The sequence below is a fragment of the Suillus subaureus genome, assembly GCF_016647635.1.
Source record: "Suillus subaureus strain MN1 chromosome Unknown BJ212scaffold_1, whole genome shotgun sequence".
NCBI classification, from domain to species: Eukaryota; Fungi; Basidiomycota; class Agaricomycetes; order Boletales; family Suillaceae; genus Suillus; species Suillus subaureus.
In genome coordinates, this window is record NW_024538557.1 from 1,291,506 (window position 1) to 1,319,113 (window position 27,608).

The 27,608-nt window shown below is 48.6% G+C and overlaps 12 protein-coding genes across 12 annotated transcripts; 7 read left to right on the top strand and 5 right to left on the bottom strand.

The window, feature by feature from the left end:
• Positions 1-243: 243 nt before the first annotated feature.
• BJ212DRAFT_1310877 (histidine phosphatase superfamily) lies at positions 244-2,302 on the bottom strand. Its single transcript, XM_041333999.1, has 7 exons — positions 2,068-2,302; positions 1,804-2,009; positions 1,348-1,752; positions 1,193-1,294; positions 1,047-1,142; positions 883-996; positions 244-826 (listed from the first exon to the last, which is right to left on the bottom strand). Exons 1-7 carry the CDS (start codon positions 2,251-2,253, stop codon positions 646-648), a joined length of 1,290 nt encoding a protein of 429 aa, XP_041200053.1. The 5' UTR covers positions 2,254-2,302; the 3' UTR covers positions 244-645.
• A 101-nt stretch (positions 2,303-2,403) lies between these two features.
• Positions 2,404-3,248, top strand: BJ212DRAFT_1443335 (uncharacterized protein; the record flags this gene model as incomplete). Its single annotated transcript, XM_041337808.1, has 4 exons — positions 2,404-2,555; positions 2,616-2,775; positions 2,867-3,022; positions 3,081-3,248. The coding sequence occupies 4 exons, from the start codon at positions 2,404-2,406 to the stop codon at positions 3,246-3,248; spliced, it is 636 nt and encodes a 211-aa protein (XP_041200054.1).
• Positions 3,216-5,596, bottom strand: BJ212DRAFT_1493104 (signal recognition particle protein; the record flags this gene model as incomplete). The annotated part of the gene is made up of 10 exons (XM_041341504.1): positions 3,216-3,548; positions 3,603-3,732; positions 3,783-3,876; positions 3,928-4,239; positions 4,287-4,535; positions 4,588-4,696; positions 4,748-5,093; positions 5,150-5,248; positions 5,301-5,465; positions 5,519-5,596. 10 exons carry the CDS (start codon positions 5,594-5,596, stop codon positions 3,424-3,426), a joined length of 1,707 nt encoding a protein of 568 aa, XP_041200055.1. The 3' UTR covers positions 3,216-3,423.
• A 60-nt stretch (positions 5,597-5,656) lies between these two features.
• Positions 5,657-8,077, top strand: BJ212DRAFT_1443337 (WD40-repeat-containing domain protein; the record flags this gene model as incomplete). The annotated part of the gene is made up of 8 exons (XM_041337809.1): positions 5,657-5,809; positions 5,865-6,027; positions 6,093-6,532; positions 6,590-6,739; positions 6,798-7,484; positions 7,536-7,729; positions 7,784-7,914; positions 7,971-8,077. 8 exons carry the CDS (start codon positions 5,657-5,659, stop codon positions 8,075-8,077), a joined length of 2,025 nt encoding a protein of 674 aa, XP_041200056.1.
• A 302-nt stretch (positions 8,078-8,379) lies between these two features.
• Positions 8,380-9,695, top strand: BJ212DRAFT_1256168 (S-adenosyl-L-methionine-dependent methyltransferase; the record flags this gene model as incomplete). Its single annotated transcript, XM_041329771.1, has 7 exons — positions 8,380-8,529; positions 8,588-8,727; positions 8,768-8,860; positions 8,914-8,934; positions 8,982-9,069; positions 9,121-9,430; positions 9,484-9,695. 7 exons carry the CDS (start codon positions 8,380-8,382, stop codon positions 9,693-9,695), a joined length of 1,014 nt encoding a protein of 337 aa, XP_041200057.1.
• A 385-nt stretch (positions 9,696-10,080) lies between these two features.
• Positions 10,081-12,374, bottom strand: BJ212DRAFT_1257765 (uncharacterized protein; the record flags this gene model as incomplete). Its single annotated transcript, XM_041329889.1, has 7 exons — positions 10,081-10,234; positions 10,287-11,518; positions 11,577-11,771; positions 11,823-11,916; positions 11,972-12,023; positions 12,072-12,148; positions 12,205-12,374. The coding sequence occupies 7 exons, from the start codon at positions 12,372-12,374 to the stop codon at positions 10,081-10,083; spliced, it is 1,974 nt and encodes a 657-aa protein (XP_041200058.1).
• A 581-nt stretch (positions 12,375-12,955) lies between these two features.
• Positions 12,956-14,890, bottom strand: BJ212DRAFT_1474387 (scamp family-domain-containing protein; the record flags this gene model as incomplete). Its single annotated transcript, XM_041339080.1, has 9 exons — positions 12,956-13,009; positions 13,065-13,106; positions 13,166-13,316; positions 13,376-13,582; positions 13,632-13,676; positions 13,727-13,910; positions 13,964-14,167; positions 14,220-14,250; positions 14,807-14,890. 9 exons carry the CDS (start codon positions 14,888-14,890, stop codon positions 12,956-12,958), a joined length of 1,002 nt encoding a protein of 333 aa, XP_041200059.1.
• On the top strand, positions 14,758-16,474 carry BJ212DRAFT_1310936 (RlpA-like double-psi beta-barrel-protein domain-containing protein-containing protein). Its single transcript, XM_041334000.1, has 7 exons — positions 14,758-14,842; positions 14,907-15,130; positions 15,186-15,278; positions 15,330-15,414; positions 15,463-15,667; positions 15,719-15,996; positions 16,050-16,474. The coding sequence occupies exons 2-7, from the start codon at positions 15,017-15,019 to the stop codon at positions 16,067-16,069; spliced, it is 795 nt and encodes a 264-aa protein (XP_041200060.1). The 5' UTR covers positions 14,758-14,842; positions 14,907-15,016; the 3' UTR covers positions 16,070-16,474.
• A 1,289-nt stretch (positions 16,475-17,763) lies between these two features.
• Positions 17,764-19,345, top strand: BJ212DRAFT_38670 (mitochondrial protein). Its single transcript, XM_041343070.1, has 6 exons — positions 17,764-17,975; positions 18,026-18,080; positions 18,133-18,190; positions 18,247-18,475; positions 18,531-18,734; positions 18,786-19,345. Exons 1-6 carry the CDS (start codon positions 17,924-17,926, stop codon positions 19,136-19,138), a joined length of 951 nt encoding a protein of 316 aa, XP_041200061.1. The 5' UTR covers positions 17,764-17,923; the 3' UTR covers positions 19,139-19,345.
• Positions 19,346-20,638: 1,293 nt separating this feature from the next.
• BJ212DRAFT_1474390 (adenylate kinase-domain-containing protein) lies at positions 20,639-21,828 on the top strand (the record flags this gene model as incomplete). Its single annotated transcript, XM_041339081.1, has 5 exons — positions 20,639-20,910; positions 20,983-21,091; positions 21,155-21,219; positions 21,273-21,469; positions 21,524-21,828. 5 exons carry the CDS (start codon positions 20,639-20,641, stop codon positions 21,826-21,828), a joined length of 948 nt encoding a protein of 315 aa, XP_041200062.1.
• A 416-nt stretch (positions 21,829-22,244) lies between these two features.
• BJ212DRAFT_1474391 (uncharacterized protein) lies at positions 22,245-22,830 on the top strand (the record flags this gene model as incomplete). Its single annotated transcript, XM_041339082.1, has 2 exons — positions 22,245-22,523; positions 22,579-22,830. The coding sequence occupies 2 exons, from the start codon at positions 22,245-22,247 to the stop codon at positions 22,828-22,830; spliced, it is 531 nt and encodes a 176-aa protein (XP_041200063.1).
• A 34-nt stretch (positions 22,831-22,864) lies between these two features.
• On the bottom strand, positions 22,865-27,580 carry BJ212DRAFT_1443350 (uncharacterized protein; the record flags this gene model as incomplete). The annotated part of the gene is made up of 20 exons (XM_041337811.1): positions 22,865-23,204; positions 23,254-23,304; positions 23,344-23,516; positions 23,571-23,746; positions 23,800-23,878; positions 23,940-24,340; positions 24,404-24,498; positions 24,554-24,667; positions 24,723-24,859; positions 24,928-25,135; positions 25,193-25,394; positions 25,504-25,661; positions 25,725-25,833; positions 25,879-25,941; positions 26,003-26,102; positions 26,156-26,411; positions 26,464-26,631; positions 26,694-26,833; positions 26,883-27,229; positions 27,292-27,580. The coding sequence occupies 20 exons, from the start codon at positions 27,578-27,580 to the stop codon at positions 22,865-22,867; spliced, it is 3,606 nt and encodes a 1,201-aa protein (XP_041200064.1).
• Between the last annotated feature and the right edge of the window lie 28 nt (positions 27,581-27,608).

A 27,608-nucleotide genomic window follows, 5' to 3' on the forward strand; every position in this document is an offset into this window, starting at 1 on the left:
AGGCGATTTGCTATTGACATCAATTTTTTTTCCGGGGCCTAAGTATTTTGAGAGTTCAAGCGCTCATGCATGACATCAGTGAACTGAGGGAAATATAGGGGATAATCACAAGCCTATCAGTATAATTCTGCTCACATGGTCGTGCATGAGGAAAGACGATCATGGAGCAAATCATAATGCAGTCCAGACGTAATGGGGGGACATTCCCACGTTCCGAGGGCTTGAGACTCGGAGTCTATTATGTATAGGTATCTGAAGGATGTGGTAGACGAAGCTTTGATGCTGCAACTGTACCGGGTACGCTGTCATCACCGAAACCAACCTGCCAAGTTGATGTCGTGTGGGAGGACAGACTCCGACAGAAGAATAAGTGGATAATGCTGGCAGTATGGAGAGGCTGCGCCAAGTGATGTACTCATATTACCTCTGTACAGTAATTCCCATTGATCATGATGACAGTGTGCAGCGTTGATCGGATGGTGATTACTTGGTAACTTCAGAGTGATGTGGTCCAAAAAAACCGAGTAATTTCGGACAAGTCGCAATGGCCTCAGAGACTGTCTTATGCCGGATTTGTATTGCGGCCTCTACAGGACAGAAATACCTAGTGTAATGGCAAGAAAATTTTCGATCGCGTTGGTCGATTCACACCCCACAAGTCGCGTTCCAGGTCTTATCTCGGAACCGAATGCTTGTGCTGTAATGGTTCGCATTGACGAAAGTATCGAGGGAGCATGTCCCAAGTACAGGATCCATGCCTCGACCACAAATAGTCAAGGGCATGGTAGCATCGTTTAAAATTAGGCGAATTTGGGGTCCATTGTATCTGAAGGAAATATATAAACTCCAAGCATGGACTCATTGAAACAGTGTAATACTGACGAGCTTGTGCATGTGAATTTTTCCCAAACCATACTGGCGGCGAAAGGTGTAAGCTCAGATGTCCGAAACTTCCGCCCAGGACGTAGTGTGTCAGGGGACAGGGGTGGGTCATCCCTGGAAAATTGACATAGTAAAAAGTCCCCACCGATGAGTATGATGCTTACTTTGCTAGACCTAAAGCAGATAGAGCAAGCAAAATTGTGACATCGTGCCCGAATTCAAGATATAACGGGCGGCTGTCTCCCTTAGAATCTGTGAAGCTGTAGATAATGTGAATTGTTTTGTTGTGAAATATGGAACACGTGCATACCGCTCAATCAGCTTATTCACAAACACCGTCCCCACGAGAGGGGCCATGTTATGTGGTAACGTATAGGCGCATGAAGCGTCCATTAAGATATCCCTCTCGTACCTCGATAATAGTCATCATCAGAAAGCCATGCACGCTTAATTAATTGGTCTTACTCGAAATTAGCCAATTCGTCAGGTTGAAAGACGCCACACCACGGAGAAGCACCATGGGAAGCCAAGTCATAGGCACAAGCAAACAAAGCCCCATGAATATCATCTTCAGTGAACCCGACTCCAGGTAGAAGCATATTTAGGCGATCGGTGACTACAGGTAGGTAGTGTTTGCTCCACGTCAATGTCGCCTGCCTTCCAAAACTGTAGTCGAAGTTGGGACAAGCTGGTCCTGGTGCAGGAGTGATCCAAGAAACTGGATCATCTCTGTTATTGACAGTCACAATGCGAACATCTGAATCAAATCCGAAAAAACCCAGCGCAAACCAACGTGCAGACTCGACCACTCGACCCGAATCGCTAGATAGGATGACATCAGTTGTCAGGTGTGGGTATTTCAATGCGAGCCTTGCAGGTTATTATAATTATTGTCTTCGCATGAAGTTGAACCTGACTTACTCGACCCCATGGTCAAAAAGTTCTTTGCGCCCAAGTATAGTCAAATTATGTGGCGTCAGGCTGGAATTATACCCTGCTCTCAGAAACTCGAGCTCGCGAGGCAGTTCCACTTCCCGGATAATATCCGTTGCGTTATGGAGTGTCTGAATCAACCGCTCTATATATCTTTGTTCGCCAATGGGACCGCGAGAGCCATGACGGTGCATCTATCTCGCGGTTAGCCTAACATTTATGTATAAAGCCTACTGCAGAATTGCAACTCACAAGCATTACTTGGTCAACGGTGCAGTCGATGGGGAGTTCTGAATCAATTTCTGAAGCATCGTAATGACGAGCACGATGATACGGGGAAATGCTGCCAAGATGGTTCAGGACATCGTGAGTGATGTTGAAGTAATCCCGTACATAAGGCGTGGACGCAAGGAGGCTTAGAATCGCCTGCATACGCATGCCGAAGCGTGACTCGGACTCGGAGGTCTCGTGGCTGGTTGCCCAGAATAACAACGGTTGCAATAGTTAAACTAAGTTCAACAATTTAAATTTACCTTACGTAACACACGGCAACTCTTTCAAGCAGAACCTTGTCCACGTCGAACACTAATGTCCAACGACATTGAACTTGAAGACTTTTCTAGCAGGAGGCGCACAACGTACTCGAACGATGGAACTATTAATGTAGACTCGGTTGATGAAACCTTTGCCGGTCAGCAAGACAGGGCAATAGGTCTTTGGACTTGGATTTCAGCAGCCTTGTAATGCTACCCTGCTACCTCTTCGAGACTATTGTATTAAAACCTTCGCTTGCATTGCAGCTTCATCGTGTTTTCTACAAGCTTGACACTGTTTCCAAGGTTTCTCCTTTTCATGACGGAACCGTCAGGGGGACGAAATGTACTGTTGCCCCTTGAATCCTTTCTCGCGGAACAACTAGGCATTGTGATGGGCGCAATTGCACTCACTCTGGTAGTAACAGTGAGAAGTCTTGCAAGAGATCGCATGCTTCGAATTTCACTGATGCGGCCGGCACTCGCAGATTCCAAACGTTTCGCCTATCGGTGACCAGCACGATGAACATGTGAACTCCCATCCCCTCCTCGTGCCTGTCACTTCTGCCTCAGTTCTTTTGGCATTCCTTTCTTACAATAAAAGTGATGTCAGCTCTCTTGGCAAATTCATTTTTCTAGGGACATCTTTTGTCGGGTTATTCGGACTATGGGTGGTACGTGTTTTCAATGATGTTATTAGCGAAATATGCGCACACGATCTGGGGTCTTCAGCTTCTTTTTGCGGGGCCATCTGTGATCTCGAAGAAAACTGGAGCTGACAAGCGCACCTCCACATTCATATTCGGGAACAGAAACGCGGCTTCCGCCCGCAAGAAGGAGTGGAGTAAGCAGCAGACAAGGAACAAGCTGGAACAAGACCTCGTAAAACCCATCAAGTGACCTGCGCTGCCAAAGGCGCGACCCTTGATATAGAACAGACCAGCATTGTATTAATAACCATCCTTGATCATGCCAGTTACGGTTGTCTTAATTAGTAAAGTATTAGCAGTCTGAGAGGGTGTCACAAGTGATATTTTCATACATGTTCTCAGAAACCTGGACTTTATTCGGGAATTCATCGTCCAGCGTTGCCGCCCATACCCATCATCTTAAACATATCCGCGAGGTTTGGCATGCCACCTCCCATGCCAGGCAGCCCTCCGAGGCCGCCGAGACCATTGTTCATCTGTCCCATCATTCCTGGGGTGACGATCGACAAACTAGCACATGATAATCGATCGGAAAAGGACTTACTTTGCATCTCTTCCATATCAAATTGGTCACCTCCTTGACCCTGCATCATTGCTTTCATCATCTCCTGCATACCACCACCGCTCCTTAACTGCCGTTGCATTTGTTGCAGCATCCCCGGAGGCATTGCGCGCTAGAAGGGAAGGGTCAAACCCCGCTAGAATGACAAAATCGTCCACTCACTTGCATCGCTTGAATCTGTGCAGGGGTAGGCATGCCGTTGGCTCCACGCCCACGCCCCCCTGCTGCGCTCTGCATCTTCTGCATCGCTTGTAACCTGCGATTGTTATTTAGCCAATCATTTTTCAACCGAAGATCGGATCCGTACCATCCATTCTTCCCACCCGCTTGCTTGGCCATGTTGGCCATCATCCTGTACTGACAAAGCAACTCTTCGACTTCCCGCACACTCGTGCCACTCCCTTTCGCTACACGTGTGACTCTCCATGTGAGTCCCACCGGTTTACCATCTTTCCCCATTTCCATAAATAACGAGCCGTCCGAATCAAGCTCGGCCGATGACATGCTGTCAGTGATATAGATCATGCGCTTCATTCGCATTGAACCTTCTTCGTCTGAACCTTGAAGTAGTTCCTGGGGAAGGCCCGGTATCATCGAGGCGATCTTGCTTATTGGTCCCCTGGGGCAAAGTTTATGATTACGAAATGAACCTTAACAATAACTTACATGTTCATTACGTTTTGTATTTGCTCCCTCCAGTCCCTTATGCTGAGCTTGCCTTCCTCGAGTTTTTTCGCCATCTCCTTCTGTTTGTCTGGGTTTTGGGTGGCGAGATCTTGCATATGCTCCATGAGGCCCTGCACATCGCCCAATCCAAGAAGTTTGGATATGAATGGCTGAGGCGAAAATCGATCCAGGTCATGTAGATGTTCCCCAACCCCAAGGAAAATGATCGGGGTCTTCGTCGCGGCGACACTGAGCCATATCAGAAGTCAGGAACCCCAGCAGTGATTGAAAATGACCATACGCTGAGATGGCACCTCCACCCTTTGCATGGCCGTCCATCTTGGTGACAATGATGGCACCAAAATCAGCGCTCTCCTTAAACGCCCGGCTCTGTGCCTCAGCGGCCTGGCCTGGAGTCGAGATTCAGTGGCCGTTGTGACTGGAGCACAGGGAAAAATTACCTATACTGGCATCGAGGATCATTACAGTCATGTTGGGCTTAACGGCCTCTCCGATCTGTACCATTTCTTGAAATAGTTCAGATTCTTGCTTGTGACGACCAGAGGTGTCAACAATGATCACTTCAAATCTCTCTTTTTTGAATTTTGCAACACCTTGGGCTGCAATGGCAACTGGATCTGTTTCAGTGTATGAACCAAAGTAGGCTACTTTAGCCTTGGTTGCAGACTGTCTGGTTTGATCAAAGGCACCCGCGCGGAAAGTGTCCGCACAGACGATACATGACTTGAAACCACGTTTCTGATAGTAGACAGCCAACTTTGTGCATGTGGTAGTCTTCCCGTTTCCCTTGAAATTATTGTAAATGAGTGAAAGAATAGCCGCAAGTTGGGAGAGATGCTAACCTGAAGACCCACAGCCATAATAACATTCGGTTGGCCTTTCTTTGGTTTGTATGGCTCGACCCCTGGATCAACCAAGTGAACTAGCTCATCGAAGACAGCCTGAGTGACAAGCGGCATAAACACCGGTATAATATTCGACGGGCGTGCGGACCTTCTGTATGAGATTCTTCCGGCTGGAATCTTTTGACTTCTCTGAGCCATCCAAAGCTGCCTTTACCTTTACTTTGACTTTCTGTCGTAGAGACGCTACGAGTTTGACATTCACATCTGATTCTAGTAGTGCAGCTGTAATCTCCTTGAGCGTTGCATCTAGTACCTGTGTAGTAGTACGGTAAGTGAACGTATTTGTGAATCTAGAGCAAAATATGCCTTCTCATCAACGACAGGCGCCCTGTTGAGCGACGACAGGGCAGCATTAAGTTTGCGGCCAAGGTCAGCTAGAACCATGACAGTAGCAGCTGAGGAATGGTATGATCGTAAAGTTATCGTGGGAATCTTGATCATAACATGGCTCACAGCGACTCTGAAGGAGAAACTATCGATGACCTCGAATTCGATGCAAGAACAACGGATGGCGATGCTGAAGAAGAGAATGACATTGACGAGGATCTTCTGGGTGCTTTGGACAACGGTGTAGATGAGGCAACGGAAGTAGATGAGGTAGATCGCAATTCACCCTAATTACATCGCCAGTAGCCTTTAACATCGTGTGCAGGATTCCCCTTCGGATGACTCAGAAGATGACGATGAGGATGAGGACGAGTTAGAGCCTCTTGTTGAGGTCGGACCCTCTTCGCTGTCTGTCGCCGTCGTCCGACCCGATGCGAGTAAATCAGCTTCGGTTTCACCTAAACCACCAACCCCTGAACCGCCCAAAGGTACACCAGATTTCCATGTCCTGAATCTATTGTATCCTATTGCTTATACTTGTGACAAATACTAGTAATACCTCAAATTCACCAGCGATCACCATCCCCGGCAAGTGTTCGAAAGAAGACACTAGCGTTTCCCCAATCTCACAGCGAACTACCACCGCGAACTTTCACAGTGGAAGCAATATGTGCCATACCCCACCCAGTGCCTACACATGCACTTGCTTCGTCCTTCTGTATGACACACCTCCTTACCGGTTCGGATGACGGATTTATTCGTGACTACGACGTATTTGCTACTGTAAATGGCAAGACCACACTAACAGCACCGCAAAGACACCACTGCAATGTTGTCGAGGGAAACATGAAGGCCGGTCAGATACGATCTTGGTGGGAAAACCCAGATTTCGTTCCTCAATCGGGGTATCCTCCGATGGGCGATTCTTCTCCATGTCCTGTTTATAGTCTAGCCATGCATTCCGATGCAATTTGGGCTCTAGGAGGAGCTAATGTATGCTTTCTAGTTAGCATAATGTTTCCGACAGCACTGAATTGGGAACTTCTGCAGCGTGGCCACATCAATCTCTTTACAATACGACATGATCCGGGCCGTTTAGTCCACGTCCTGGCGAACGGACACCGAGGACCTATATCAGCTCTTTCCATCGATCATGACGAGAAAGGCTTCTTCAGTGCGGGATGGGACGGTGAAGCAACTGTAAGTTATAATTCTTGTAATTCTGATGGTGCTAGTGATCACTTAATTGGATATTCAGCAATGGGATTTGAATACCGGGCAAGGAATCCGAAAGTTTACTGCCCACGGCGCGCAGCTTGTTGCTATTGCTGTTCGACCGCTCGGCTCCCCATACTATTCCGACCCTGTATCCTCCGCGGGAAGCTATAGTTCCTACTCGGTATCACAACCTATGAGGGAGAATGATATTTCCAGGGCCGTCAACACGGAGCCACCAATCGCTATCACTGACGCTCAATTCAAGCAATCACCTAGCGTTTCTATTGATCCTCTTTCAAGCCACAAAATGCAAGACGCAGATGCTAAATCTGATGCTTCTTTTGATCCCTTGTTTGATGGTGAACCGGATGCTGATGGCGAATTTGACAACGAGAACCCGCCTTCTGATGAATTCGGGGCATTACGTTCTCAGGTTCCACAAAGGGACGGCTCGATTGCGGGCAATAAGTCGAACCTGGCTGTCCCTGAGGTGGCACCTCACCCTGGCCAACAGCAGGTATCACGATCGCCTCAAAGCTCTGTTGCACCTCCGAAAAATGCTCCACCATTGCTAAATCCTTCCAATAGTGCAACGTTTTCTCCAGATATTTTAATGATTGCCGCAATCGACGGACAGATCATGCTTTGGGACAAACGAGTCAACACACCAGGAACAGGTGTCGGAAGATTCTGGATGAGTGAAAAGACTCCACCGTGGTGTGTTTCTGTACGTATTCACATTTCCTCACTGTATCGCGTTCTTAAAGCGGCCTCCCAGGCTTGTTGGTCCACGGACGGGTCGCATATTTACGCTGGGCGCCGAAATGGGACAGTCGATGTTTGGGATGTCCGGTTGCTCGGTCGCTCTGGACCAAATTGCACACCAAGACTACTGAAGAGTCTTCGTAATCCACCGAGTTCGGGTGTTGTTTCTTGTGTGGTACCCTTCCCTGATGGCCGCCACATCGCATGGTGAGTTTGTTCGTGACGTTGACAAGGATGAGAAGTTGAGGCCCCGCGTACCAGTGCGTCGACAGATAATATCCGTTTGTGGAATGCCGCAGAGGCAGGTGAAGTGGACGGAAGTATGAAATCAAGGGGTGGAGTCCAATTCAAGATAATTCCAGGTCATCACGGGGGCTATGTTTCTCAGATGCGTACGTGCTATCCTATTGAATACATATACGTGCCCTGTCAACTGACTGTTCTAAAGTCGTAGATCCGGGTGGTCGTTTCCTTGTGAGTGCTAGCAGTAACCGTGGGTGGCATGGGGATTCCACACGTACCGTATTTGTGCATGACATCAAGCCAATACGATAAAGTTCATGAGTTTGGCATCACATTCACATCTCCAGATTTATGACAGCTCGGCTCTCAAAGCTCAAATGAAGAAACCTGAGCTGGTCCTGTCAAATAGGATTAGGATTGCGCTATTTCAAATCCTCTCATTCAAGTTCCGCGGTATACCCGCAAACCTTTTCGCGAGAATCACATCGTTGTCCACGCATGGATGCCATCTATGTGCCATCTCGTTATCCTTTTCAACTGAGATATAAGACTTGGGAATACTCCTTTCACAGCACTATGTTACTTTCTTGAATTCAGTTCCCCAGCGCTTGCTCATGCGTCTCAACTATCCCGTGATCTTCCCTCTCAACCAACTTACCTATGTTGGCGAGGATGACTCTCAATTCTTTTGTCAAATACATGGCAGGAGATTCAATACCCTCAGTTCGAGGTATATGCTACCCGCCGATGAGGAAGAAGTTAGGGTCAGACTGTTTCCCTATGCGACGTGGCATCGCTGTGATAAACTTGTTTCCATTCCAGCGATCAGAACTTCAACACAAGACGATACAATTTCTCTTCAATGGAAAGAATTATGTTGGCCCCGTCGCTGACATACTGAAACCGAAGGAGGGACAGGAGCGTTGCCGTGTTCTTGACCTGGGCACGGGAGGCGGTTTCTGGTGAGTGTTCTGGGAATTTTGTGGCGGGTTGGTGACTCAGGAATATACAATCGCATTACAGGGCTATCGACCTAGCAGACGAATTTCCTTCAGCAGAAGTGATAGGTGTCGACCTCGCTCCCATTCAACCACGGTAATTTACACTCCTTATCATACCATCGCTGGGCGTCACTAACATTTTTTCAGTGAAGTACCTGCCAACTGCACGTAAGTTATCCCCTCTCAGAAGTACTTTGTCATTAATGCGAAATTAGGTTTGAGCTCTGTGATCTAGATCAGTTTTATCTACCTTACCCGAGCGAGCACTTCGACGTTATCCATGCAAGATTCATGCATACAGGAGTAAGAAATACCATACCAGCGATTTGGTTCGCCCTGACTCACGAATTACAGATAGAGAATTATCCTCGATTTCTCCATGAAATCGCACGGATGCTTCGCCCAGGTGGACTCGTCATACTGATTGAGCCCGACACTGAACCAATTGCGGATGAGAAATCCGCGTCACATTTCACCCGCTCCGGACAGCCGTCTGGAATGCGTGGCTGGTTCACACTGTGGGAGAACTACAGGAGGTGCCTGCGTAATAAAGGCATTGACGTTAATATTCCTCCAGAGCTCTCCAATCTCGTTGCATCGACTGGTGCGTTCGATAGGATTGTCTCGCAGGAAGGAAATATCCCAATAGGGTTCTGGCCAAAGGGTATCAAATGATCGCAATGCCAAAGCCTCTTGGAGCTTATCGATTTGTTACAGATCCTGTCGCTCTCAGTATCGGTCAGCTAGCGTGGATGAACTATGACATCATGCTACCTGCGATGAAGCCTCTTTTCTTGTCTGCTGGGATGCGGGACTGGGAAGCAAGGAAATTGATCGAAGAAGCCCATCAAGATCTGTATTACCCTCTCGTCCGAGCTTCCTCGCGCCTCCATATTGTGCATGCAGTCAAGAAGGCTAAACATCCTTGACTGATTTCTACGTTTCCTTATCCTATGTTACTTGTTATCTGGGCATTGGAAAAGTACCATAGCTCTTCATGTACCCTACTTTTTCATGTTAATGGTTGGCATATCGTTCACATTTGATGGGAGAAATCACACAGGCCAACAATACAAGCATATCACCTCTGTTCCTTTATTTAAGTACACAAAGGACTGACCACCACCTATACCCATGACACAGAGAAAAAGCGATGACGAAGAGGCAGCAGTCGCAGATGATAAACATGCCACACAGCGCGTGAACGAAACGAAAGGACGAGCCGAGAATTTGCTCCAGAAAACAACATCTTGAAACTACTGAATCGCCGAATGACCCCACCGCCCCAAGCTACACCTCATGCTTCTTTAGTGCTCAAGCTTCCTCCTTTGAGAAATCGTGGAGCACAGCGAGGGCCTCGTTGACCTTGGCAGTCATAGCATCGGTGGATTGAAGGAGGTGGAAGAGCTCTGAGTTGTCCATCTCGAGCAACATGCCAGTAATCTTGCCAGCCAAGTCAGGTTGGGAACTACGATGAGCGATGTCAATAACAATGCGCAACTGAATCGATGATAACTTACGTCAGAATATTCATGTAAATGATCTCGCCGAGCATCTGCTTCTGCTCCATAGGAGATGCATTAGCCATGGCAGCCTGGATGGCGTCGGCCTGCGGATGAGCCGCGCTTGTTGGGGGAGAAGTAACTGGACCTGGAGCGGCAACAGCATTGCGAGTCTGAGGATTGAGCTTGTACTGTTGCTGGCTGCGAGCGCCAGGAACAGGAGCACCAGGAGGACGAGAGGGAGGTGCACCGCTCTGGGGAGGACCAGGGCGAGGAATAGCGCCATTGGCTGGAGGTCCGTTGGCACGAGGCAGGGGAACGTTAGGATTAGTGGGGGACGAAGCAGGTCCACGAGCAACGGGAGGACGAGGACCTCCACGCGAATAACCAGGCATGCCGAACTGAGGAGGTGCACCGTAAGCAGGCATGGGTATACCGGTAGGGGCTTGGCCGTTGCTAGGAGGGTAGCGAGGACGTGGGGGCATCATACCAGGTTGGCCATAACCCATCATGTTGCGACCCTGAGGAGGGAAACCGCCAGGCCCGGGGTAGTAGAGGGGAGCACCCATATAAGCAGGCCCTGGCATTCCAGCAGCCGCAGCCTGTTGCATGCGGATCTGGTTCCGCTGCGCAATCTGGCTTTCCAGTTGCTGCCTGCGAACCTCGCGGCGTTGAGCAAGAGAGACGTACAATGGCTTTGATCCAATCATCTTGTTGTTCATCTCTGCGACTGCTTTGGTAGCCTCGTCGGGAGATGAAAAGCACACAAATCCAAAGCCCTTCGAAGTATTCTTCTCGTCACGCATGACCTTGCAACTAGTGATGGTACCGAAAGGTTCGAACTCGGCGCGGAGCTTCTCATCATCGACGTCATCCTCCAAGTTCTTGATGTAAAGGTTGACACCCGCGTACTTGCTGAGCTTCTCCATCTTGGCCTGCTCGTAAGACCTACGCAACTCCTCCTCACGCTCGGCCTTCTTCTGGGCACGGGAGACGAAGAGTTTCTTGCCGTTGATCTCCGTGTCGTGAAGATTGTCAACAGCTCTCTGGGCTTCATCGTGCAACTCATAATTGACGAAGCCGAAACCCTTGCTCTTGCCCTCGTCATCGACCTGGATGACTGCGGAAGTCACGCTACCATATCGGTTGAAGAGCTCCTCGAACTCTTCTTGGGTGACCTCGAGGTCAAGGTTCTTAATATACAAATTGGTGAATTGGGCCTTCATCTCGTCGAGCTTGGATTGACGTTCCTATGAAAATAGGGGGAAGCTAAGTATGAGACTACATGTTCTGACAATTGACGCGAACCTTGCGAGAAATGTGGTGACCGACGTACACCTTCTTGTCGTTCAAGAGCATGCCATTGACAGCTTTGATGGCAGTGTCGGCAGCTTCGGCAGTCTCATAATGAACAAAACCATAGCCCTTCGAGCGACCCTGCTCGTCAGTGGCAACCTTGCACGACAAAACGTTGCCGAAGGCAGCAAACGTGTCATGAAGAGCCTGGAATGACCTGTAAGATGCTGACAAAGCAATATCTGCGCAAAAGCTTACTTTGTTGTCGATGGCCTCATCAAGATTCTTGATAAAGATATTGCCTTGACCAGTTTTGCGCAAGGCAGGATCACGCTGGGACCACATAATGCGGCTTTAATAGACTGTGATGAATAGTCCCATTCCTTCGTGGTGAGCTGGCTACTTACCATGCACGGTTCTTAATAAGCGAGTAATTGAGTTGCTCCAGGGCACGCTCACCTGAGAGAGATCAGGTTAGAAAACCAATCTAAGCTATAATTGACGTACCATCGCTGGTGTTTAGATAATTGACGTACGCGTATCCGAGGGAACGACGCGTCACCGCGTCACGGCAGACACGGATGCTGGAACATGCCACGACGCTTCAGAACCTAATCAACCAGGCGACTAAAACACGCACCTTGCAACCGGACCGATCATATTGAAGATCTCAAACAACATGGCTTCCGTGACGGTAGGGTCAAGTTCGCCAACGTAAAGCGAAGCCGAAGGAGAGGATGTGACCGAAGTCTGAGGGTTGTAAGATGGAGCTGGAGCTGGGCCGGCAGGTGCAGGCTCGGGTTGGACCATAGGAACGGTCTCGGGAACGGAAGATGAAGACATATTTAGTTTTCTGGGTTTTGGGGTCGTTACTGCTTTGAGGACTTTTTCTGCGACTGCACGGATATGAAGATGTAGATTGATAAACAAGATGAACGGAGATGATAAGAAGAGACGAACATACACAGGAGGCAACAAGGTAACCGCTTTTTTTTCTATAGTCTTTTTTATGAAATTTTTTGGTCTTTTAGGCTATTGAAACTGGTTAGCACACGACACTCGGAAGCATGGATGACGAGACTAACCAAGGTGGTGGTTGTAGAAAACAAGTGAAGCTGAACGTTTTTAGATCAATCTTCAATTTTCAAACTCAGCTTACTCAGACCATCCACCGGTGCTTGAAGCAAGGGTGGATGCTCAAACTTTCTTCTTGTTTCATCCAGCATGCCATTGTTTCACAAGTTTTGATCCGATCATCCCAAGGCCGTCCATTGTGCAATGATCATAGCTCAGATTCGTACAAGAGTTCGTGATCGGAGAGGTAAGTGTAAGTACATGCACGAATTTGCCACATGACCAGGTAAGTACTATTCGAGAAGGAAGCGTCATAATCAGCCTCGCGTGAAATAAGCCTTCGCGCCATGAGAAGCCAGCTCTGCTTTAGCCTGCAGGACGGCATCAGCGCCCTAAACCTAGCACACGTATGTCAAAGTAAATTACCTTGTCCATGGTGTGTCCGGCAGCTGAGTGGTGGTTCCATATCTGCAAGTATCCGGGCTAGTCATACCGCTACTGCGCAGACTGTGCACGGAGCAACGTACCTGATGGTAATAGAAGGCATTCCCTAATCCTTGCACTGTCCAGCCAACTGTAGCGATTGTGCCAAGAATGCCAGCGGCCCAGTGGCCTTGCGCGTACATCTGAATCATCTGAATCAACCCTGCAGACCCTGTACTGGGAATGCCGATGATCCTGCGCGGAATCAAAACACATTCAGCTCGACAGTCGTGCTTTGCGAGGCGTACACGCACATGTAAACGCTGAAGAGAAGGTGGAAGCCACCAAAGAAGAAATAGAAGTCTATGAAAATCAAATGCAGCTTAGCGCGATCGAGAGGATCAAAGTTTAGTTCGACGGACAATAGTAAAGTGCTTGCTCCTGCACGACGTGTCAATTTGAGAACATGCTTGTAGGATGTTGCAATAACACTGACCTTCATATAACCATTATATATGGGTCTAATGAGGTGTAAATCTCTGAGACCCTCGCATGGCATACATGACTTACCTATACCACAACAAGAACGATAGAGGCGCGATAATGAACACGTATCTAACGCCTCATTGAGCGAGGAAGAGAATACACACTAGAACCTTGCTCACCCTATACTTCCACCGAGGTCCTTTCCGCCATCGCTTGAACCAGCAATTAGAAGAAATATACAAGCCACCATGTTTATGATTAGGGTCCCAAAAAGGACAAGCCAAAGTTGGTACAAGCGAGTGATCAAAGGTCTTGAAGCCTCCGGGATCTCTTCGGAGATGGCATGGTAAATGAGGGGGTAAACTGGTATGGAGCATGAGTATACATTGCAATGAAATGCGCAGTCTGGCTCCTACATGGTGGCCAATTGTTGCGTCCATGGGTACGAATATGCTCTGCTCTCTGGTTCAGTTCGCGCTCACGTCTTTCCAAGTCTCGTTCTCGTCTGCTGATATCCTCAGAATGGGCGTCGTGTTCCGCAGCCTGCTTTGATGATGGGTCGTCAAAGGGATTCGTATCAAGCGAATGGCTCGAGGCAAAGGGGTTTTCAGTGAATTCGCCTTGGATGAATTCGAGTTAGGGGATAGGTATGAATTTTCAATGAAAACGCACTCATGACTTGAGAGATTTTTCGCTGGTGTAGCTACTTCGCTTTAGCTATGTTCCTGAAAGTAATCGTCCGTCGTAGAGGAGTGACACAACTAGCTGGGCATCGGAATATGCCGGGATAATCCCCTTTTTCAGAATTATTATTTTTTAATGTAATTATTATTATTATTCGACCATTAATGCCCGCCCAGGAACTTCTGATTCGTGGACATTTAAGCGGCCGACTTGTGCGTAGCCATGCACTGCTGCGGGGTTGAAGTAATCGAAAAAAAAAATTGCGAATGAAAAGATCATCTTACAGCAAGATTTCGTCACTCATTGGATATCATGTGGTTCCAGCACAAGTTGAGGAGCCCAGTCAAGCCTGGAGTTGTCCATCCACAGTATGCAAGGCTCCATAGTATGGAACAATAAAAATAAAGTGATTGCACATGTCCAATTGACAATGGAGGACAACGTTTTACCTTGCGATCATGACGTGGGAAATGAATTCCATTGATCTGGATATACAAGGGATAAAGTCTGAAAGACTGATTCGGAAGTAATAACCGTGTCTCTCCTCCTACCACTTTCTTTCTCCCTTCAATTACCGTCAGGTAAACGCATTCCTTGCGCTTTTTCACAAGGTCGGTTCTTCGCAACCGATTCATGCTGTTCGTGCGTGCTAACACCATTCTTTGACTTAAATAGTTGGACCTTTGCAAGTGTCCTGCCACTCGTTGATCACGAACGACTCGTCTTCACCCCCGCTCTCTCCACATCTGCACTCTTTTTCTCCTATTTAGATCATAATATTCACCATGATCTCCACGTTTGCAACAGTCGTCCTGTCCCTCATTGCTACGTCTGCAGTATCTGCGCTCGCCGTTCCTCGCGCGACTGCCCCCCAAGGCTGGGACACCGCAGCTCTTGAGGTTTGTCAATCTATACACTGTGACTATGGTCTTGTCTCCTGATGTCACTTTCCAGTCCTATGACACCTATCATTGCAGGTATATCGCACTCCAGTGCCAAAACCAGCACAACACGCAATTCTTTTCTGATTGCTGCCACCCCCTTGCGGTTTGTGTCACGTTACATGTCTTGGATTGATTTTGCTCATCAGCCATCTAGGCTGGCGAGAGTGCTAGCGCTCTTCCCGCTCAGTGCCAGTTACCCTCTGGCTCCAGCTGCAGCAGTGGTGAACTTGTATCGACTGGTGGGAGTGACGACGGTTGTGATGATGGTCCCTCATCGACTCCAACAGCTTCTGCTTCTGCATCCTTCACGAGCAGCACCACTGTGAACTTTACTCCTGCTCCCACTACGAGCAGTAGCTCAGCCCCCGTGAACGTTGCCCCTCCTCCGACTACAAAGCACACTTCCACGTACACTTCCTCTGCCTCGAACGTAGCATCGACAACCGCGCCATCGACTGGTTCTAGCGACGGCAGTCTCAACTATGGCGGATTGTAAATATGTTTTGTCTTACTATCACTCAAATACTCAAATTTGGGTTACAGTGCAACCTACTTCTACCAGAACGGCGTCGCAGGTGCATGTGGAACAGTTCACTCTGATTCTGACTTCATCTGCGCTATCGATCAGACCCGTTATGGCAACTCTGGCAATACTTCCCCTCTTTGTGGCCAACAGGTCCGAATTACAAACACTGACAACGGCAACACCGTTGTAGTAACCATTGCTGATGATTGCCCGACTTGTGCAAATGAAAACTCCATCGACCTCTCGGTTGCTGCCTTTCAAGCTCTCGACAGCCTCTCCGTCGGCGATATTCCCAGTACGTCTTGTCTCATGACACTTGACGTTCCTGGCTGACCTGACCCTTAATAGTTACATGGAGTTTCACCTAATTGTCCTTTAGCAAGCACTGGTTGCACCTTCCATCATCCACTGTTTTCAGTCCTTTCTTTGTCGCATTGATGCGTTTGTTTTGACGGGCTAGTCCCGTTGGAGCGCGGTAGCTGACTTGGCGTTCAGGAGACCAATGACCCTGGTAGCTCTTGGTCTCCACGCCCACGATCAAATGCCCATTCCCTCCACTGGCAACACATGCTCATTGTTCTTGTTTATATGGCTTTGCAATCACTCGGAATCACGCATATTCACGAATTTCATTTGTTATCGAGTTTTTATCATATTCAGGGCATGCAATATGTTCCATACATTGTTGATAGCTAGCTACAGTAGTGTTGGATGTTTGGTCATGTCATATTCACATAGACAACGCAGCGCGCAATGACAGATATTAAATCATTCGATTGACGCCGCTGTCACTGCACTAAAAGAACAAAGGGAAGTCCTGGTTGGTTAAAAGGTTGCTGAACTTTAGCGACAACGTGTCGATTTATGACTTATTATTAGGACCTTGTCACTTCTGTATTGTGGAAGGTTGTCGATGGTGACCGTTCGACATCAGATCACGGTAAAATTTCAATGCTCCCTATAGTTGTTCCTCATGGGGATAGGAGTATGATGTTGTCAGCGTCTGGCATCCGAGCAGTGTCACATGATGGTGACTTCCCGCAGGCAGCGTCATGGCAAGCCTCGGGCCTAAACGTCGTTCTAAATTTAAATATATGTCCTCGTGCCGACGTGCTGCTGTCACTCGTCAGTATTTTGCAAGTCCGCACGACTGCAAGGCCTCTTTCTGGTGCTCAAAACATGTTCTGTACACGCCTTTCAAGCACCGTGACTGTGTTGTAACACATGCCTTTTGACGCTTCAATATTGTACATTAGAATGATCTAGACAATTGGTCTGCAGTTTGGAAAACAATTTTTAAATTACAACGAGGTACGAGGCACTCCGACTTGTAATTAAGGTTTGAATCAAAATCTAAGGATTCTAAATTTTGGTCGCCCGTTATTAATTGTTCGAGGAACAACGTGACGTTTCACGGTGCGTCATGTTGGCATGAGGATTTTAGAACACAATATTGTTCTAAGCACTTAATAGCGCTGCTCAATTCATTCAGCTCGCCAAGAGTTTGCGTTCACTTGGGATCCGAACACTGCTAAGCGTTGCTAAATCTGACCTAAATGGGACTCGTGTCTAAACCTTACGGCGATATTGTAGCAAATTATCGACAAGAAGCTATCCTTGTTGATCGGCGAGGAACAGCGCACTAGTACTAAAAGTACTAAACCCTCGTGAGCAGTGACGCGTGACGCGTGACGATGTCGTCACACACCGTGATGGTCAATACAGTCCTCGAAACTTGTACTAAATCTCTTGTATGCCTAACCATATTACAATATCTGCACTGCCAGACACAATAAGGTCCGTTTGATCATCATCGAGTGTAAACATAGATCTCAAAAAATTAGCAATCAAGATATTGTTTACAAGCAAAAAAACAACAACAAAAAAGTTTGATTGTTGCATGAGGGCTGGGTGTGAAAGGATTTGAAAAATATTTGGAGGGTTATACACGATTAGGCTTAGATGATCACACTAATCAGTGACAGGATCACTATCAGTAGGCCAGGCATACACTCGGGCACGAGCCACATGCCAGTCATCGCATCACATGACGTATCATAGCTATCCAAGTACTTACCAAACAGTTGCAAATACCGTTATACGTAGGGTTTTGCAGACTTAACCGACGTGTCAACGTTGTCAACAGCCAAGTTTTATAAGTATCAAACATTACCTCGTTGTTGCCCCGTTTTGTACGAACAACGAGCTTTAAACTAGACTCCATGTCATCTCTTGCTCAAAAAATTCTAGTTGTTGGTGGCAATGGTTTCGTTGGTATGAGCTTCTAACCCTTTATGTCGTATTAAACCATTTATGACTTCCAGGCTCCGCGGTTTGTAAAATGGCTCTTGGCCGAGGCATGGAGGTTACCAGCATAAGGTAAGTCATTTGTGCAGAGAGTATTACAATTCTGCCATCCATGGCATGGCAGCTCTTCCGGAAAACCTTACAAAACCCCACAAGGCCATACCCCTGCATGGGTGGAAAGGGTGCGTGCCTCGCGTTCCCCACCCAACCGCCGATCAGCCCGCTCAAACCCCAACAGGTAGAATGGCGGAAAGCCGACGCCTTGAATCCAGAGTCATATGCGGACATCCTCCCCGGTGTTGACGCCGTTGTCCACACTGTTGGTACGCTTCTGGACAATACGCAGTACAAGCAGAAGATACAAGAAGGTGATATAATGGGCTTTATCAAATTCTTTGCGGGCCAGGGCAGCGGTCCGTCAGCAGAAGGTCAGCGGAGCGCTTACGATATCCTTAATTATGAATCAGGTGCGTGATCCTGAACAGCCTCGCTTTACTGGGCGCGGTGTTCACGCGTTGTCAGCCGTGCGCGTGTGTGAAGCATTCGTCGCGAGCGAGCCCGTATCCGGACTTACACGTGTTCGTCCCTTCGTCTACGTCTCCGCGGAGGACTTCAGCCGACCTGTCGTCCCTGTGCGCTATCTCGAAACGAAACGAGAGGCTGAGAAGCAAATTGAAGAAATTGTCCGAGATCACCCTCAATACAAGGGGGTGTATATCCGCCCCAGTAAGTATATACCATTAATAATTCGATCCAGTGAATGACGAACCGTACTAGGTTTAATATACCATCCGCATATCCGACCAATGACCGTTATTCCAGCTACAATATTCGATGTATCGGCACGGATCCATACCGCAGTGCCATCGTATATCCCGATGCCTGCTTCGGTTCTTCGGTGGTTAGCCACATCGGTATTCCCCAATGCCACCGAAAAAACGCCTTCCGCCCTGAATTCCATGGCAAACTTGCTCTCGATTCCGCCAATCAATGTCGATCACTTAGGCGAGGCCATTTGTATTTCCTTGGATCCAGCTAGGGACATACGTGGTGTCGTCGGTGTACGCGATATGCGCCAGCTGATCGGTTTATCCCAGACAGGACCAGTGGACTCGGCAGCAAACACCTAAAATATTACCTCGATGTATATATACCTTGCGAATCCCCTTGATGTCATACCGTACATTATTTTGTTTCCTTGTAGTGAATTCTTTGTCGATCGATTACTACACACTAGTTTCATGAAGAGAACTTGGAGAGATTGAGGAAGTTGGCTTCATGCAAATTGATAGCACTTTGAGTGTTTTAGTTGGTATAAAAATATTAATGACTCGGACAAGACTCGGGGAGCTTCAAACCTGTTCTCGTCAAGAACTGAACGTTTGAGGCTTCCGGGAGATATAGTATTACGGTAGAGTCTTCTGGCGAGTAGAAGTACTCGAGAGTCCGAATAAGACGCTGGCTAGCACTCGCTCGGAAAGGGATGCACCAAGAGGCAATATTAGCTCATGTCCGAACCTCGCTTGAAAACTTTGTACCTCGGTCACTGATTGAGAAGAAGACACAATCCTGCCGTACTGTTATTATGCATATGTAACGGCAATGCACGACATCTCGACCGGAGATATGATTGCATATTCCCACTATAGCGATCAATGATACATTGCTCTGAAGTTAACGTCCAGCGCTCAACTTCTGATAAGTAGAGCAAGAAACGTTTTAGGGGGTTTGCTGACATACTTTCGTAAATTCAACCCTCACCCCACTTGAGATCTCACGCGCATACGCACAGGAGATGCCGGACTTCGGATTTGAAAAGATCGGGCACTTAACTCATGACGAGGTCTCCAAGCCAGGTACTACGGGATTCCTGAGACCTAGATTGACCCATCTGCAAATTTTCCAGGTATATCAAATAACTATTTTGTAAGTAAAAGGGATTTCACCTCACTGACAGTCATCATCGCCGTACAGGAAAGCACATTGTTCGCCAATTCCTCGTAATCGGGCGCAATGAAGGTACAAGCTCACGCTCATGGATCACATGCATGTTGGTGTGAGTTTGAACATGACGCGTGACTAGCCAAAATCACAGATAATTACGAGATAGACTTAAGTGAGTGGTTATAGCGAGTAAAGACTCGACGTCGAGGGGCAAGACATGCCATCTCTACTGAGCGATCGAACCACTGAGGGGGACGTCGTTGAGGTTGATGGTGACTCGTCGACAAAGTACTGCGAACGTGTATCAAGTCCAGACTCAATTGCGTGATTTGCCCTTACTTACTTTGGTATGACACCTGACAACAAAGTCTCCTTATATCATTGAAATGGGGGATCCAGGCTTCTTCCCCACCTTCTCCCCATCACCACGTAACACCCCACCACTCTAGTACTCCTCTCAACTTGCCGTTGTGCAGTTTTCAACTTGTTGGTGAAGCGAGAAAGCGGATACTTGTTCGTATCTCGCAAGTACTGTAACTGACCGGCGTCTATCCGCGTACGTATCCCCAACGAAACAAAATTTATTATCCAAACCGTATCGGACGACATTAAAATAAACACATCATTCGATATCTCCCAACGGAATATATACCTAGCATAAGTCTCTAATCCCACTCGCTTCCCTCATGACCTTTCTGTTCGCTCGCGCACCGTCAATACGAATCGCCCCCATTTCAACTGCCCGCTCTATCTCCCATTCTGTATCAGTTTCAAAAGCACTCCCATTCTATCTCAACAATTTGCGCTCAACAGAGCAAAATGACGGCAAGGTCTTGCGTATGCTCATGTTCGGTAAACCCGGTGCTGGCAAGGGAACACTCTCAGCCCGCCTCGTGAAGAAGTATGACATACTGTCCCTTTCCACTGGAGACCTTTTGCGGCAGCACATCGCAGAGAGGTGAGGTCAATTTCAACGTGTCACATATGTGATTACGGTACATGGTGCTGCGGTGCTGACCCATGGTATTAGAACTGAAGTTGGCAGACAGGCAGAAGAAATTGTTGCACAGGGAAACTTACTTCCTGATGACGTCATGCTAAAAGTTGTCGCAAGTAAACTTGAGTCACTCAACAACAGGGTTAGTTTATCATAATTCCCTTCGACATGGCTACGGGCCTGAATTAGTGCTCCGTATTTACAGCATTGGATTTTGGATGGTTTTCCACGAACGTTAGGTCAAGGTAAACTGCTTGACGCCCATCTCCAGTTCGTAACTTAATTTTGTGCTGTCGGGCCCTGCATACTGACTACGGCCTCAGGATCCAGAATACCCCATTAAGTCTTGTAGTCAACTTGGATGTCGCAGATAATGTAATCCTGAGTCGGATATCTGACCGCTGGGTTCATTTGCCATCTGGCCGCGTGTACAACATGTCATACAACCGACCCAAAGTGGATGGCTTCGATGACGAGACAGGTGAACCCTTGACGAGGCGCCCTGATGATAACCCCGTACGTGGATTCAAAGCCTAAATGTTTGCATAACAAGTCCCGACGGGTGATTAATCAGGAGGTTTTCTCTCGCCGTCTCAAGCAAGTTTTATGATTCCTACGTCGCCCCTGCTCGCATATTACGCATCGCCGGCTAACAAGTCGGCACGACTTGTTGCTTTGCAAGGTGAGACGTCGGACGAGATTTGGCCTCAGCTAGACGCCGTTGTGCGGAGGTTGTTCCCCGGCATCCGGGAGCGCGCTTCAAGTATTGCCCAGCGGCGGTATAGTCTCAGTGACCCATTTACAATGGAGCAAGAAAAGCGAGCGATCAAGCGAGCAGCGGCTGTTGATGGGTCTAATCCATCTAATTTTTTGAATTAGCTGTGTTTCGTAGTTGAGTTTTGCTGTTCGTTTTCACCATTTCTCCGGTTGCAACTTGTCCGAGTTGATGTTGCATTTTTTGTTCTACCTACGTTTCCACTACGTCTTTTAAATATTTGTCGACATCACCATGTTTTTTTATCACTTGTATTTTTACCCTTGCAATTAAACCGATAGGAAGTCTGGTATGCTGCATGCAACAGTTGAATCGTTGCAATTGGTTACCAGGCGACTGCCTGACTGTCTAGAACCTTGACACGTATATATTGGAGGTAGTCGGGGAAGATGTTCCTGGTACCTACACCACATGGTGGCCAGACCATCGTTCCTTCCGTTATGCGTTGGACGAACAAGAATTGAAACTGTAACGAAATGCGTCCATGTAAGGGAAAGCTTTGTCTCAAGCCACCACCACCATGTCACCACGGATACCTCGAGCTCTCGCCCATCTTTCCGTGCACAAACGTCTTATCCACACGTCCAGGCCATCATCTAACTTCATCGGGCTTCCAGACCCAACTTCCAACCTCCGGCCTATCATATACACCACTGCCATCTCTTCATCTTCCCCTTCCGAGTCTAAACAGCACCCATACTCTCTCAGAGAATTCTCAGACGATACGGTAGACCACGAACTGCAGTGGAAACTCCATCGAGAACAGCTCGACGCGTTCAACCACGCATACTGGGCAGAGGTATGTTCTACATTAGCGTGATTCAGAACCAGCGATCCGAATTGATCACTATCAGAGTAACACTCGCTTCGAGGCTGCCAAATCCTCAGTCCTTGCTGCCCTCCCACCCAATGCGCCTACCGAAGCACACGAACACGCCTTGTCTGACCTTTACAAGAAGTGGGTGGTCCAGGAACGAGCGCGCCAGGATGAGTATGCCATAGAGCTCAGGAAACGGACATTTGAGGATCTCTCACTTTCTGCTAAAGTCGAATTTCAGAGGGCAAAAAAGAGGCTAGCAAGTTGGAGATTTCTATATTTTGTATAGATTTTGCAACTGCAGGACTCGTACGATACTATACTTAAAATCCTTCTCTTGTGTACCCCAGGTCCAGCATCACCAGCTCCCTGACACGATGATACACGTCTCCCAGTCTCAGTCCCTCGACTCCTGAGCTTTCAGCTCTGTAATCTCTCGCTAGGTCACCCACCATGTCCTCCTGTATGCCTGGGAAACGTGACTTGATTTCGGGCATCAAAGGCACCGGCAAGCATTCGTTCGGGTCAAGGTCGACACCTGGTATTTGACATAATTGGGGCGAGAGCAGAATAACATTGAACGTAGTGTAAAGCGCGGTTGCGCGGAAGCGGGAGGTTAGTTGGGCGTCAGTGATGTTGGCAGTTTCGCGGATAGAGTCCCAGCTGAAGTGACAATTAAAGCTGGCAAATAGGATACGGAAATGGAACATACTCATCGTGATTGTATATTCTACACCATACTCTTCTGAACGAGGATTGTCTCCTCGCGTCTGGAATATCCTTGTATGATAGTCGTCATTACAATGACAAAAAGCCATGATACGCACGACCTACCTCAGCATGCGCAAGCAAATGCAGCGCAGTAGCATAATTCTCCACGCCCTCCACATTATCTTGCAATGTGAGCATGTCTACCGCATCTTCCAAGCTGAGCGCCTTGCCCTGGAGTACTTGCCTCACAAAAATCTTCATTATCTGCTCATGGAAATCAGCACCACGAATCAAGAGAAACAATAGAAATCCACGCACCCCAAGCAGCCCGTGCCTCCGTTCTGCTCTCAGTCTCGTCCCTTTCGCCTTTATTACAGCATCCACTTGCGCGTCCAAGCTCTGTTTTTGTTTGCCCCGCAAACTGCTGGCAGGTTCCCGGAACTCCTGAAGCATTTTCTCCTGCACCGATATGAAATCCAGGCTATCATGGAACGCTGGACAGCATTTAGTCAAGCACATCGATATGAAAAGAAATTGAAAGACGTACCATCCAATACAGTCTCATCCGCACCTGTACCCTCCTGCATCTGCGCCAAATGCGCAAGCTTGCCCACGCTAAGCATAAACTACAACGCACACCGATCAACACCTGCCCCAATCCAAGCACCGAAATCCAAAATCACTCACATGCTTAACACCCACATCCCCGGCGCCATTCGCTTCTCTCAACAACCTTGTGCCAGCAACACTCCACCGCCCCTGCCCCAAATCCCTCAACCACGCCACCGCGTCGCATTTGCCTCCCTGCTCCTCCTCTGCCCAGTACTCATCCATATACTTCCCCCACTCACCTCTCCCGCTTTCCTCCATCGCAAACACTACTCTCGCTTCCCCATGCACCATACACCACCGTACCACCTCCCTTGCAAACATTCCGCCAAAGCGGTCGACATATTCTTCGATCGTGTGCGCGTGCGGATTGGAAGACGGTGGGTAGACGGTGTCTTGGTGTAACAGCGCGGCAAGAGAGCGGAAGTCGGCGTGGGATGCGGCAAGCGTAAGAGCGTTCAGTAGGTGGGATGTCAGGCCTGTAAATTCATGGGGTAGTTAGGGAGATGAAAGTAGGAAGATGGAAAGAAGGGAAGGCGTACGGAGAGTTTCGAGGATCTCGGGGCGGAGTTGGTCGAAGCGTTCTTTGAGCTCTATATGGTCCCTCTCGGAACCGGGTTCGTCTGCTGCTATGGGGCTATGCGTCGATTAGCTTTCTTCTCTCGTGTTATGTATTAAGACAAGCCACTTGCCTGTCGAGCCAATCCAATCTCTCTTGTACACATGCAAAAAATACTGTCGCGAGTTCCGGGAGAAGCTCTCTCGATGCGCTTTTAGTGTTTGCTTTACTCGGATCGAGCGCGAACCTATAGCAAAGGAGAGTTACGATACATAATATAAACGCATTCCAAAACTACGCACCTCGTGGCTGTATCGACAAGCTTCAACACACCATCGATGGCACTCGGACGGCTCGTCCACGGCTTAATCATAGGCAGCTCGACACCATACACAGCAAGATTATACGCTCTATACGAGAGCCCTGCTTGCAGAATCGTCTAGGGCCCACATCAGAACTATTCCAAGCACATACAAAACACGAGAGAGTGAGAGTATAAAAACTCACAACAACAGCCCCTCCAACTTCTCTCATGGCTCCTTCTCCAGTTCTCTCAACCCGTTCCACCATGAACGGAATCAGCCGGCCAATCTCTGTTACTCTGTATCTGAAGAAATCTCGGATGACATCGTGCGAAGCGGAGGGGTGCAAAAGAGGGTGGGCGGCTGTGAATGCGTGAATGGCATCAGTGACGAGAGAGTGGGAGGCCCCAGCGCTGTGTAGATATATAATCAGGGGAGTAAATAAAGGAAGAAATAAAGTGCGGACGCACTCTAAATGTTCATTCATCTTCAACCAAAGCTGATGACACGCATAAAGCTTCTCCGCATCCGTAGCAAGACGCTGGCGGCTGCGCTGCGACATCTTCCTGAGTGCTGCATTATCGTTGATGAAACGTATGAGCCAACTGAGCCTATCTTTTCGAGAGGTGAGTTGAGAGGTAAGGTCATGATTTGGGCGGATGATCTCTGGGTCTTTTCGGTTGGAATAAAGATGTCACGCCAATGATGGGAATCACCGACAGAGATCATAGTAGGAGACATCAGCGTCTCCAGAGTGGCCGGGAGAATAAAATGCACGTACCGCTCTCGAGGACGGCCCTGCTTAACCCCTCTGCACCTGTCATGAGCGCCTCTGGATCAACCTCGGGCGGGAACGAGAAATGTAGGGGGTTGTCAGGGTTGCTTCCGTAAAGTATGGCTTGTGTGAGGAGTGCTCTTATGAGGATCGCGCGGCCGGTTCTGTGGAGCCAGATAGGCTCAGTCATTAGAGTAAAGAAATAGAGGGAGAGGAGCGCGACTTACGCCTCATCGAATGTTCTGACCCTCCCCAAATCCACTCGAGCACGTATGAGCACGCCAGCTGTTAGTATGAGCACGTCCTCGGGCCCTGCTCCCTCCCCTTGTTCCTGTTCTGCAGGAAAAGAGTGCATTGGAGGTTGGGCTGGTGGGAGCACACCTAGTCCGAGTATCTGATCTGTGTTGGGGGCTTTTAGGGTGAGACGATCCTGGTAGGGAGAGTCTATGCCAGAAGGAGGTCAGGGTTGTTCGCTGGATTGTGACAAGCAGAGACGAGGACGTACCCCGAGCACAAAACACGACCACATCTACGAATCTAATCGCTACCACTGCACCTCCCCCAAGGAGTGTCAGACGAGGATGCGAGGGTGCCGATACGGCTGTCTATGAGCACGCCTTTTAGCTAGATCTCATGCAGAGCCAGGATAGAGTCCCACCGTAGCATATGGCACTCCCGTAACACCATCTATCTTCATGCCTCCACCTATGCCCTCTATCACACCTCCATCCCCACCTCCCACCTCAAACTTGGCCACCTCACCCCGCTTCGTGCTAGCACTAAGTCTGACGAGCGCATATATCCTTCTCGGTACTGGTGCGCCCATACCAAACCCGCCGTACTGGTCAAGCGCCATTGCAGCTGTCTCTTGCTCGGACCCGGCATATGAGACGAGGACAACAAGCGTCCCATCGCTGTAGATGCGGTAATTAGCTAAAATCTTAACACAGCATGATCAAAACGCACCTCTCCACGCCAAAATCAACACCCTCCAGATCCTCCACGTTTCCCACTGCCTCTCGGACATCCACTTCACTCAGTAACACCTCCTTATTCAAGCTCCACCTCTGCACGCGGGTCTCGCTGAGCGTCCATAGTTCCTTATCTGCTGTTATACCCCTTCCAACTTCGCCACTACCAGAACCAAGAGCAAGAGCAGATATATTCCCCAGTGTAGGCTGGGAGCAGGCGTGGACCAGAGAAGACGCGCAAGAGAGAGCCCAGGTGCGGGTGGCGGTGCAAAGAGCCTTGCTGAGAGCGTATGCCGCCCGCTTTGAGATGTGAGCGTGAGTCTAAATAGACGTCCATGTGAGGTAGACGCAATGTAAATTTGACCCTGCAAGTGTACGTCAACACAAAAGATATGAGCGTGCTGAGGCACATACGTCAACCCTAAGTAATCCAGACGTATACTCTCCCTCTCCGAGCTCGAGATTGATGCTTTCGAAGCTGCCGCCGCCTGCCAGACCGCTAGTTATGCTGTCCCAGAAACGGATGTCACCGCGAATGGAAAGAAGAACGAGACCAGGTTCTGAGCGTGACCTGGAAGGGACGAGGGCATGGAATGGTGCAGACAGCGGTTGTGCATAATCTTGAGAGGAAGGTGGACACGGGAGGATGTAGCATGTAGTTGGTTTGGGGTGATGCCAGACGAAGCAGGTGTTCGAGGACGCAGCAAGGGCATACCCCGTGATGGCATCAACTGCACCGGTCCAAGATTGAGAATAGAAATCTGTGTATGGCGAGGCTTGTTTTCAGCGTTTGGATGAGTTGAGTTGAACAGAATAGACGTACCAGCACCCTTTAACTCGCGCCTGACTTCAAACGGAAGTGCAGCATGAAAAGCAACGCTGATCTCGTCCGTGCGCGCATAGATGGTCTCCCTCCCTGACCCTAGCACACGTTCATTATACATTTGCACGTCGTCGACGTCCATGACGTCTTGTACTGCAGCGATGTCCTCGGTGCGCCTGGAGGGTGTACCAGCGGGGCGTGCACTGACCATGCGGCGCTGTCTAGGCGGCGTCACTGATTGACGCGGCGTAGCGTATCTGTGCGTTTTTCGTGGTGCAGGCGACGCCATCCTTGCCTAAGCTTACAGTGAGGTCCTC